This window comes from Muntiacus reevesi, chromosome 19 (assembly GCF_963930625.1).
Source record: "Muntiacus reevesi chromosome 19, mMunRee1.1, whole genome shotgun sequence".
Lineage (NCBI taxonomy): Eukaryota > Metazoa > Chordata > Mammalia > Artiodactyla > Cervidae > Muntiacus > Muntiacus reevesi.
The window spans coordinates 30,261,687-30,274,143 of NC_089267.1; the positions used below are offsets into that span (position 1 = coordinate 30,261,687).

Below are 12,457 nucleotides of genomic sequence, written 5' to 3' on the forward strand. Positions count from 1 at the left end.
CATAATCAGAATGATTAAAGGAGAACAAACTAAAAACCATCTACTGTATTACTAGTTGTTCACTGCTAGTCTTTGGGAAGCAGGTGGCTTAGAGAATTGTGTGGGGCAACTGAGGAAAGGTTGATGGGTGCTGACTTGAGTGAATATCAGAAGAGTACCAAGTGTACTCCCCCCATCAGGAGTTTGAAAGACTAGTAATTCTTGAAACACGTTTGCAAATTAAATCTTCATCATATTACTTGTTCTCTCCTTTAATGCTTTCTCATTTGTGTTTATATGAATGTTTCTTCAATTTAGTCAATTATTTTTTCCATTTAATATCCAGGTATCTTTAAAAAAAATTTGGTGCTGTAAAGATATTTTGTGGAGAAGATTAACTGATAATTCTGTAGGTAAAGAATGTTAAAACAAAAACATAACACTGGAATTTTAAGTACAGTGACCTTTATTATGCAGAAAGGTGGTTCAGGGATCTTAACTGTTTTAGACTCACTTTACCTTGACTTCTCATTGTACTGGTACAAAAAGATCAACATAATGGTTTAAAATAAGGCTTTAAATTAAGATTTTTTTTAACGACCATTTATTACCAGGTATTTTTGTTCAGTCTCAGTAAACAGCTCAAAAATCTTGTACCTTACTTTTAACTGATAAAGTACTCCAGTGACACCTTGTGGCTACTCTGGTGTCAAACACAAATGCCTTTTTCCGTTTCTCAAGCTTCTCAAAACCATTACCTGTAAAATATATAAACCTTTGCCAATACAGTGCCATGTCATGATAAAATGCAAGGTTACTGTATATGAGCTCAGTGACTTGTCACAGCAGAAAAGAAGTGAAGTTAGTGAAACTAGCCTCACACTGGACTGACAAAGTCCCAGCCGATCCTGAGATAGTTGCTCTCTAGCTCCACATTTCTCCCCCTCATACTTCCCTACTTCCCAGGGTAGAACTTTAGCCTCGGGGCTAGATAGGGAGCCAGAAATGTTATCTCCAAGTCTTTGCCTTGAGCTGAGTCAGTGGACTTTACTCAAAGTACTAAAATGCACAGATTCTGGCACCCCTCTGGTATTGTGTGTGCGGGGTGGTGGGAATGGCTTATCAAATCCTAGAGGATAGATCATCTAGAAGTTTCTCAATATTGAATGAATAAATTTTTCTGTGAATCTTCATTAACTATAATTTTATTGAGGTTAAGTTTATTGTTTGTATTTTGAAAACAAGTTTTTAAAGTATTCTAATTATTTGAATATTCTAAAATTCAGAGTGCTTTTTTCTCAGGCTAAGGTAGCAGTTTCTATTTGCATCCTCTTCACTGTGCCCTGTCCTATATCCTTAGACTCTGCAGGGTCTGTGGCACCTCTGCTCATAAAAGTGACTTCTGTTCTAGAATCTTCAGTGACATTTAGTTCTGTTACCTTCTCATTTCCTCCAGGGCAGATGAACAGGCCCAGAAGGAAATATAATTCTTTTTTTTATCCAGTGAACCATTTTTTTTCCGGTTTATATGTACCAGCTGATACATGGAATTTGTAAGCTGCATTTCCCATAACCCAGGAAAGAATGATGTCATTTGTGTGTGCTTTTGTTGCCCTTTCATCTGTATCTTTTGTCCTTTTTATATATGTTACCAGACCTTATGTCATCACACAATATTGTATGTGTGGTAAATTCTGTCAGTAGTAAGCCTACATGTCCAGCATCAAGCCAGCATTGCTAGGTTAGTATTATTCAGTATATTATTTCTTCTACAGCACATACCTCACCTTATTCCCATGTACACTTGAATAACTTAAAAATGAGTGAATTCTTCCAAAAGTAATCTACAAAGTCTCTAATAACACCATCTACCCTTAAAGAGCCTTTAATAACACTACCTCTCTATTTTTTAACTTTTCATTTTGTATTGGGTTATAGCCAATTAACAATGTTGTGATAGTTTCAGGAGAACAGCGAAGGGACTCAGCCATACTTAAACATATACTCATTCTCCCCTAAACTCCCCTCCCCATCCAGGCTGTCACATAACATTGAGCAGAGTTCCATAAAATAACACTAACTGTTGAGGTAGTCATGTCATGACGCTTAGAGGTTTTAGCAAAAATGTTTGACTATGTAGATTTTGTGTGTTCAGCTGGACTAATTTGAAAAATATAGGCATTACAAAATAATGTCTTCTTCATTTCAATGAGCTAAAGGTTTTCTTGTTTTTAGACTAGAAGAGATGGAAGAAAAGTATCTAATGAGAGAATCAAAACCAGAAGATGTACAGATGATTGCAGAATTAAAAGCCATGCTTACAGAAAGAGACCAGGTCATAAAGAAGCTAATGGTAAATTGTTTTGGTTTTGCAAAGTGGGGGGTTATGCTGTAACTATCTTAATAATTAATAGACTGTTGAATGGGAAAATATTTTTAAGTAATGCTAAACAAAAGTTGAAAAAGTACAAAATATGTATTATGATTGAACATTTGTTAAAATGTTTATGAACAAGGATAAATACAATTTTATTTATTTATTTTTTCCATTTATTTTTAATAGTTGGAGGCTAATTACTTTACAATATTGTAGTGGTTTTTGTCATACATTGACATGAATCAGCCATGGATTTACATGTGTTCCCCATCCCGATCCCCCCTCCCACCTCCCTCTCCACCCGATCCCTCTGGGTCCTCCCAGTGCACCAGCCCTGAGCACTTGTCTCATGCATCCAACCTGGGCTGGTGATCTCTTTCACTCTTGATAATACATATGTTTCGATGCTGTTCTGTCGAAACATCCCACCCTCTGCTTCTCCCACAGAGTCCAAAAGTCTGTTCTGTACATCTGTGTCTCTTTTTCTGTTTTGCATGTAGGGTTATCGTTATCATCTTTCTAAATTCCATATTAGTATACTGTATTGGTCTTTATCTTTCTGGCTTACTTCACTCTGTATAATGGGCTCCATAAATACAATTTTAAAATTTAAACTTGGTATTAGGGTAAAGAGATTGTTGTTATCAGTAATTTTTTTTAAAAAATGCTTTTGAGTACATATTGAATGTTCAGTAATATGTCACTGCCAGTGTATAGTTAGTAAACTATTGAAGTGTGTGTGTGTGTATTGTACATGTAGAATTAGAATTGGATAGGAAAGAACATTCAACACATACATGCATTAGCCTGCAGTGTATACCTCCAATTAGTCATGTCAGCTTCCTAAAGTGTATTCCACCAAAACCTGATCCAAAGACATACTTCATGGAAAAAGGATTCCTTTTTCTTAGCGTTTCCCTAAGAAAAGCTACTGGCTCTCTGTTGAGAGTCTCAATGCACACTGAGGTGTTAGGGGCTCTGAGAAGTCCATCGGGGAAGAAAATACAGATTTAACAATAAATATACTGCCTTCATTAGAGTCATTATTCTTCAAGAATAAAAATACACAAATGTTTTAAAATTCATAAAACATTTCAGAATCTTCTAAAATTATATGACCTGATCAGTAAGTAAAATATTGCTTTTTACTGCCACTGACAAATAGAAATCAGAGTATAACTAGAAATAGAATGCTAACCATTCTATTTGCTCATTGATCTCTTCATAACAGCTTTGGATATTAGCATGCAAAGAGAGTCTAAGAACATTTATATTGAAGTCCTTGTTCCTTAACATGTTTCTTTTTTTTTTTTTTTTTTCTTTTTTTTTTTTTTTCTTAACATGTTTCTTAAAGCATTTAGGAAAGCCATCCTGTTTCATGGGGTTAGAAGTTCCTGCCAAAAGCAACAGATAGTTGACTGGGGTTCATAAATGGAACCCAGAAGCAGGCATTGGAAAGACAGAGTATGAGCTATTTCAACCCACTAACCACCCATTTTCCCAAGCTTTGTGAACATGAGCACATGCATCATAGCTTGCTCTGATAGCAGTAGATTCATGAAAAATTACCTCATGTTCCATCTATGAAACCAGCAAATGTATTACTATTTTTTGTCTGTAGTAGAAATAGCTGTTGACTTTCCAGTTCTAGCCACAGAGTGGTGTACAGTCTTTTCACTACTCCCCGATTCTATGAACTGTGAGGCACGTGGGCTAAGATTAACGATGCTAATTATAGTCGGTCATAACTAGAAGGGGGCTGAATAATCTAGTTCTACTAGAGCATAGGCCTGCCTTTCACAACACAGTGATCCATTTACTTATGTGTTTACTTCCTACAGTCTGATTGTAGGAAGCACTTGGTGAAATGAAAGGCAAAGGGCTTATCTCTGGACGATTCACTTTTTCTCTATTCTGGGGTTACCACTGCTTAAATATATTGCTGTCTCAGAGAGCAGATTAGGACTCACAAATAATGATACACCATAGTGTCATCTTCATAGACGGAAACAACTCAGCCTGCACACAGCTCCATGAATACAAGTTAAGCCTAATCAAAACACACAGTCAGCCCTCTGGAAAAGAGATGGGCCAAATAGAGCATTTAGCTCTAGCCTTGGAGGGGAGGTATGAAAGTAAGAGAGGAGTCCCAGAGCATAAGGTTTTAAAGGTGCTGAGAACTTAACCAACCAGCTGACTTTAAAACCCTGGCAATTAGGTCTAGAAATCTTTGAATAATGTATATAAATTTTCATTCAGGTTTTATATTAAATTTTGAATGAAATGGCATTTATATAGTTAAGATTTAAATAGTCAGTAGAAAATGTTTAAGAAATGTTTGTAATTCTTTTGCATAGGAGGATAATAAATTTTATCAGCTGGAATTAGTCAATCGAGAAACTAACTTCAACAAAGTGTTTAATTCAAGTCCTACGGTTGGTGTTATTAATCCACTGATGAAGGTATGTGCTATAAACATTGCAAAATAGGAATGTGGTTTAAAACTTGATTAAAATTTTTATAAAATATTTAGAGCAGCATAGGATAAAGCTTCCAAAAAGTGTTTCCTTAAATTTAATAATCTAGGACTAAATCTATGAATTCTTTGTGTACTAATTTTCAGAATGAGATGCTAATAATATTCATTTGCTGAAAATTCATATTCCTTGAAACAATGTTTTATTAACATTGTAAAACCTTGGTTATACCATTTCATTTTTCATATCTATTTTTTTTTTTAAAGGCTAACTTCTGAGTCTTTTCAAGATAACTTCCGTCACTTCCTTAGTGTTCACTATCCTCTGTGGAATCTTGAAAAGTACTCCAAGCAGTGTATCCCCAACAGCTCTCCCTGCCATAATGGGCCTTGGGTTGGACTTGTGTTTTGTTACCTACTCGTCTTCAGAGAATGGCCTTATTTCTCATGGTCTTATCACCTTTTTTGACAATTAAAGTTGAAAATGACCTGTTCTAACATTCTGTTGCTGTCTTAGGACAGATAGAAGAGCCTTGTAGACAAATGAAATGGACATGGCTAAGCCTTGTACCTCTTGGTACCCCAGCCTACTCTGGCTCCTGTCATGGTGCTGTAGGTATAGTGGGTATTTAGTAAATATTTGTTCAGTAGCAAAGTGTCATATTTTCTTATAAGCTAGAACAAACCACTCTAGTGAATAAAGCAAGTAATAACAAACAGCTGTGTATGTTGGCTTTATAGGGATTACATATCTTTTAGCATAAATCAGTAGTAGAAATAAAAATGCCAGTGCTAAAGCTGTTTTTTTTTCCAATTCAGATTTCATTAATTTTCACATCATACCTAATTTCTCTTAGGCCCTTAGCCAGAAAAACTTCTGCTTTTCAAGTTCATAAAACTTCTGTGAAGAAGATGGGATTTATCCTTCCTTCACAAGTTAAACTGCTTCAAACTTTAAACTGTTTTCTAAAATAACTTAAATGATTTGTAAAATGGAATGGCATATAGAGCCTTCTCAAAAAAATAATTGGTGAATGAATGAATATAGTTAGTTTCAGTTTTTAAATTCATTATTTAGGGTGACATTAGCTTTTAATTAAAAAGCTAGGTTAGGAGACTTGTTAAAACAAGATTAGAAATATTTTCTTATTTTGTGAGAATTACATTTTTAGTCACAAAATCATTATTGTAGAATGTTGCCAATGATACTTTTGATTTCTTAAAATAAAAAACTTAAGTAGTTTTGATTATGCCCTCTTATGACTAGAACAAGAAAATGCAAAGATACATCTTCATAAATTTTGACTCCTAATAGTGACTCAGTTTTCACAAATTCTGAAGATGGTATCACCCTTTATTTTTGCCATTATGCTAAAATAGGCTTCTTTCCTGAGAGTTTATGACATAGAGGACAGTGTCTAGGTAATGAGATCATTATACGTAAGGAAAAGGACCATCTTGTCTATTGTCTTCTTTTTAAATTCTGGAGTCATCTTACAAAAAAATTATTTCATACGTTTAATTAGCATACTTTTAGTCAGTAAAAGATGGGAATATTCAAAATATCATACATGTTAATTTTTATTCCACATAGCAAGATGATGTTCATTGATTCTACAAATGAATAGAGCTTAAAGCTAATGATTTGAAAGCCAATAGATTTTAATAATCCACAGTTGTATTGCTGTTTTCATCTGTCAGTTTTAAAGGCCAGTTAAAAGATGACACTGATCACTTTTGTCTTATAACTCTTAAATTTCTTAAAAGATTATGAGCTAATTATGATAACTACCAATGAATTGGTAAATGAGACTAAAGTATACAGATTTCATTTTCCCTCTTCAGAAAGATGGTATAGTGAATTTAAAACCAAATTATTTCTCTAGGTCAGCTCTAAGTCCTAGGTAGAGATGTGAGACTTGTTTCAAACTAACTTTGCCAAGCATTTTCTCATTCCTTTTATTTTCCAGGCAAGGACTGCCTCCCTTTGACAGATGGCTAAAGTTCACGGACCTCTCTTTTAAGATTACGTTAACTTTTCACCTTTTCCTCATTTTAGCCTAACCCCATTCAACCTCGTGAGACCCATGAGATGTCCTCTTCCCCCTTTCCTCCCGGTAGTTTTTACCCCTCGGCCTTCTCTATACCCACCCTCCTCCCCATGAGCCGTTCCTAAACACTTCTTCCTCATTCTTTCTGTCCGAGCAGTGTGTCTGTCTGTGAGGGTTCCAAGTAGATAAAGATCACCTCCAAAGATCCCCAGGCCACACTTTGGGTAACACTGGGTCATTTTAACATCCAGCTTCCAAACTTTTCCCATGCCAAATTTATATCTTCTACTCTTCCTGTTTTCTCATTCGTCCTGATACAAGCACTGTCCTCACATGTGTTATTTTTAATGCAGCAAAAGAAGAAGAACGATAAGTCACCCACAAACAGGTTTGTGAGTGTCCCCAATCTAAGTGCTCTGGAATCTGGTGGAGTGGGCAATGGACATCCTAACCGCCTGGATCCCATTCCTAACTCTCCCGTCCATGATATTGAGTTCAACAGCAGCAAACCACTTCCTCAGCCCGTGCCACCCAAAGAGCCCAAGACATTTCTGAGGTGAGCCCCGTCTCACCAGTGCCATTTTTTCTTTTTTAACTTGAGAAATTTACCTTCTTACATTGCAGAAATCTACTACTTTAAGAACAGCCTAGCAAAAGAAATTTTATTGTGAAATATTTTCAAAATATATTTATCACCTCTTTAGAGAACTCCTTTTTGACTGTTTAAAAAGATTTTTTCTATTTTGTTGTCAGTCAATTTTCTAAATGCTTAAAGAGGTGCTAATGTAATTATATGCTTAGAATTTTAATATGTATGGACCGTTGCTTCATTTTTAGAATTATCACCAATTTTTCATTAACAACCCATCCTTATTACAGAAATTCAAAATATTTTTTATTAAGTGGCTTTTGTTTCTTATCTGTTTATCTTCCCCTTGCTTATTTATAAACATATGCTTCTTGCCAAAATAAAAAAAATATAAGCTCTGGGAACTTAATGATAAAAGTAGGAAATTGAGAAGAAAAGTTTTGTAATTACCATTTCAATTTTATCTCAGAGTTCTCAAGTAAATGTATTAACAAGTAAAATTAGAATGAAATTATTTGTTTACTCATGAAATAATTAAAGTCAGAAAATACTGTCATTTTATGCTATTACTGATTTTGTGCTGTTTTAAAATTTTTTGACTTGTTCTTACTAAATCTCTGTGTCACTAGTAATAATCTTACAGGTAAACTACTTTTTTTTCTAAACTGATTAATGACTAGTTAGTGACATTATTTCAAATAGAAAAGAAGATAGCAAGAATGAAAAATAGTTACATACACGTTTGAATGTGTCTCCTGCTAAATACTTTGTGTTGCTTATTTTCCCTCGTGCATGGGTACCTTCAGGTATCATTAAGATGCATGTGCATGGGCTCAAGGAACATGACTACTGGAGTTTCCATTACACATTGTTGCGTGCCTTGTAATTTCCCCCAGAGACGGTAGGGATGCTTTTATTTTCTTAACTAGCCCAAAGAATCTTTAGTTAGAGTTAAGATAAGTATAAAGTATATAACTTTGAAGATGGAGGGGAAATTGGCTTTTTAACACACTCCTTTCCCCTAGAGTATCTGCTTGTGGAATTATGAAAGTTTAAATATACGTACAGAAAAATATTATACCATGGTTTAGTCACTTAAATTAGTTATACTTAAGGACACATCTGTAAGAAATACTTGTCTCAGATTCTAAAAAAATTTCTAATTAATGAAGAGCAAAAAGGTGCTGAACGAGAAGAATGTTATCTTATTCTTACTTCCCGCAGTTCCTCCTGAACTTTTTTGTTCAAAGAAGGTCACGTTACTTTTCTCAACTGTCTGATTTTTTGGGTTTTTTTGGTAATTGTTGTGTAACGTGGCTTCTCCTTAACGGACTTCATCTGAGCTGCTCTGCACTCTCCTGCAGTGGGGACCACCACCTAGTATAGAGGAAATAGCCAGGCTTTAAAACGCACCTCCTAACTTGGGAACTAGTTGTGCTCGTCTGCCCTGATGTTTTATGTGCTTTTCCCTTCCTTTTGCAAAACAGCTTAACGCTGGGTTACATGTCTCTCTCTTTATGAATCCAGTCCTCCTCAGAGTGAAGCTTCCCCCGTGGCTTCTCCAGACCCCCAGCGCCAGGAGTGGTTTGCCCGGTACTTCACATTCTGAAAGAACCGGCTTGGCACGTTCTGTGTGGACTCTGACTAAGAGCATGGCCTTATGCAGATCATTATGTGAGCAGGCTCCTGTGTTCACACACTGTGAGAAAGTATGTGTCTCTCCAGTTGAAAATGCCCTGTACGTCCTGTGATATTTATTGGACTCACTCTAAGGTACTATATTATGTGTGCATAACAGTTATTTTTATTTGAGATGGAAGAATCTTTAACCTTTGTAATTACTGCATAATAAATTTTGTTAGAACAAACTATGTTTTTCTTTTTTCTAGTAAGTTTCTTGGTAATTTTTAAATACTTTTAAATTCCAGGTAAGGCTTGCCAGAAAGTTTCACTGCATAGTAATCATAGATATTATTTTACTTCAATAATAGCAAAGTCGGGATAGGGAGATAAATGTTATAACCTATTCATTTGTTGCATTACCATGTAAAACTAAAGTGTGTTCTCTAAATATAGAAGGCTAGAATGAAAACACTTGTGGAAGTTATGGACTTCCAAGTGTATAAAATACTGCCAACTTATGTTTTTGAAGTTATTCTGATAGTTAAGGACCTAGAGTTTGTAGTACAGCATCCGTGCTCAGTATTAAGAAGCCAGCTTGTTAGTTTTCTACATAGGCAATTTAGTATTGACACATGAACATGGACAAGTAAGCATTATCACATGTTAATGACACCTTTTTAAAGTTTTCAGTACACCTTGGCAGGCTAGTACATTGTATCCTGTGGCCTGAAAGAGTGTATCCATTTCTAAGGGTGCTAAATTTAGTTGATTCAGTAATGTAGATTTTAGAAGAGCCTGGGTGAACAGTCATATAAACATCTATGAATAATTATAATAATGTTAAAGACCAACTTTTTAAATGACTGCTACATGTCAGGCACTGTGCTGAGAGGCCAGAAGAAAGATTATCATTTAATCCTCACACGATCTTCAAGGAATAAACCATTGCATTTGAGTATGTAGAGCTGGTAGTGTGTTGTTTATCCTGAAAAAAAGCTTTTACCAAATGCTTGGATTTTTTTCTTTAACTAAGAGACTGAATTTTCCAACAAAAAATGTTAATGCTTATTTCAGAAAATAGTTATAAGCTCATTTTTCTTGCCTCTTGTTTATGCATATCTCATAATTTGGACATTTACTTGTCAAGGATTTGATGATTAGAACTCCTGCAGGTGGCTATGCTAGATATGGACATACAAAGATGATGAACACCTGTCCACGAGGAGCTAATCATACACTTGCTGATACAGCCTAAAACCAAACCTTTCTTTTTTTAATAGCAGCGTCAGAAGGGCCACAAATCAGTATATAATGGGAGCAGGGAGGAGGAAGTGAGTTCTACCTAAGTGGTGACTACTTGCCTGTGGTGTCACGCTAACTAAGCTGGATATGCGAGGGGTACCCAAGTATAATATTTAAGAGTGAGCAGCAGTTAACCAGAAAGACCAAAGGTGAGGCTGTTTAAGGTCCAAGCTGAAACGACAGGAAAGAGCAGGCCAGCTGCATCCAGAGAACTCAGTATAATCCTGTAGGACCATGGAACATAACAAGCGTAGCCATTTCTTGGCATCTACCTTGTATTAGAGAGTATAATTGTAACATTTTTAACCCTTCAGCCACCCAGATGAAGAACCTGAACTCCCCCTCTTTGAGTCCTCCCCACACCTTACACAGAGAGAACTAGGAAAGGCTGAAACCTTGACCCTATGCTGCAGATGTCCTGCAATGCTTCGTTAGAAATTCAACTTCATCCTCTAGATTTTAAGCAGGTAATAAATAGCACGTTTAGGCTTTTAATTGTTGAAAAGCACTTCAAAATCAGCCAAAAGCATATGGGCTGCAATTTGTTCAGAAAAGATGGGGCCCTGACTAACAGTACGACTGATCCAAAATGTATTAAATTGGTTCAGATGAAGACTGAAAGGAAGAATTGTTAATGGGCGTGGAAATGAGGGACTGAAGAGTGAAAATGTAGAACTGGTGGGAATTCGTGATAAATGTTTGTGGCACATGAAAGAAAATGAAGTGTGGGCTAAAGATGCAGTATGATTTCAGGTGTACTGAAAGTTTCTCTGGAATAATACAAGCAGTTAAACACAAGGGTCTGGGGTATGGCAAGTGTGAGCTCGATAAAGCCAAAGGTATGTGGACGAAAACAACAGGGAATAGAGTTGGGCACAGAACTTTGGGGGACACCAACACTTAGAGGGCAGAATGAGAAGCAGAGTTACAGACCCCAAAAAGCATGATATTGTGGAAGAAGGATGTTCAGAGAGAGCACAGCCAACCAACAGTGCCAAGTGCTATAGAGATCAGGAAAGGGAAATAATGAGAAGTGCCCATTGGCTCCAACAACTACAAAATGGTCTTAGCAAAAATAGGGTAAAATGGTGGCAACAAAAGCTAAATTCCAGAGAAGTGAGGTGAAAGGAAATTTAGAGAGTGAGTGAAAACCGCTCTTTGAAGAAATTTGGCTATACAGGTAAGGAGAAGGTGATAAGGAAAAGGAAATGTGGGGGCAGATGCATTTTGTCATATTTTGGTACTGGAGAGGGAGAGGAGAGAGAAGAGACAAGCAGCAATTTTGTAACAACCTTCAACTGTGTCACTGAGTTACTTGTAACATTAAAGAGATGGCCAGAGAAGTCTCGTAACATTGTTAACACTGTGATGGAACAAAAGTTTCAGCAAGACATTTTGATAGAATATGAGAAGCAACATGGAATCCTAGAATCCTGGAGTTAGAAGAGGCCATTCTCTTCTGCTGTCCAGTAGAATGCTTGAATCTTCCCTGTAACATCCCCGAGTGAACTTGCATACTTCAGTGATAGGAGGCTCACCTCTGAGGCTCCCTCCCTCCCCACTGGCTCTGCCAGCAACAAGTGTCAAGTATGTCTGTGACTCATTCTCCTGGGCTCTTAGTAAGATGCATACTCTTTACCTTCCTACAAACATAATGAGAGAGTTTGAGAAAGGTATAAATTACCATGGGTGAGTCATCAGTTGTCTGGGAGTAGAGCAGGCATACTAGAGAAGTGTAAAAGGATTGTCAGGCAGTGGGTGAGCTCAGAGGCTATGTATTTACAATGACACCCAGCAGCATGATTGTGCTCTTTGACCAGCTACTTGGATACAGGTTTACAGTAGTTACACATAACCAGGATTAGGGTTTTGTTCAGTATGTACAACAGAAGGAAGAAAGAGGAACAAGACTGTTATGCTAGAATTTTAGAAGTAAAGCCACAGTGGACAAATATTATCAATTGCCTTGCCAAAGGGTCTGGTCACCAATTTCCAATGTGTGTCGGGGGTATTTCCCTGCACATCCAAGCTATTCTCTGACACCAGCTGGGTGTCTTATG

At 36.5% G+C, this 12,457-nt stretch overlaps 1 protein-coding gene across 2 annotated transcripts in view; it reads left to right on the forward strand.

Moving 5' to 3' along the window:
• FAM184A (family with sequence similarity 184 member A) overlaps window positions 1–9,312 on the forward strand; it is a 120,147-nt gene extending 110,835 nt beyond the window's left edge. For both annotated transcript variants that reach the window (XM_065911419.1, XM_065911416.1), the window contains 4 exons: window positions 2,215–2,332; window positions 4,714–4,818; window positions 7,237–7,439; window positions 9,000–9,312. In XM_065911419.1, the coding sequence (XP_065767491.1) occupies window positions 2,215–2,332; window positions 4,714–4,818; window positions 7,237–7,439; window positions 9,000–9,081 (508 nt within the window). In that variant the 3' untranslated portion in view covers window positions 9,082–9,312. The remainder of the gene's footprint in view (window positions 1–2,214; window positions 2,333–4,713; window positions 4,819–7,236; window positions 7,440–8,999) is intronic.
• Window positions 9,313–12,457: the final 3,145 nt, after the last annotated feature.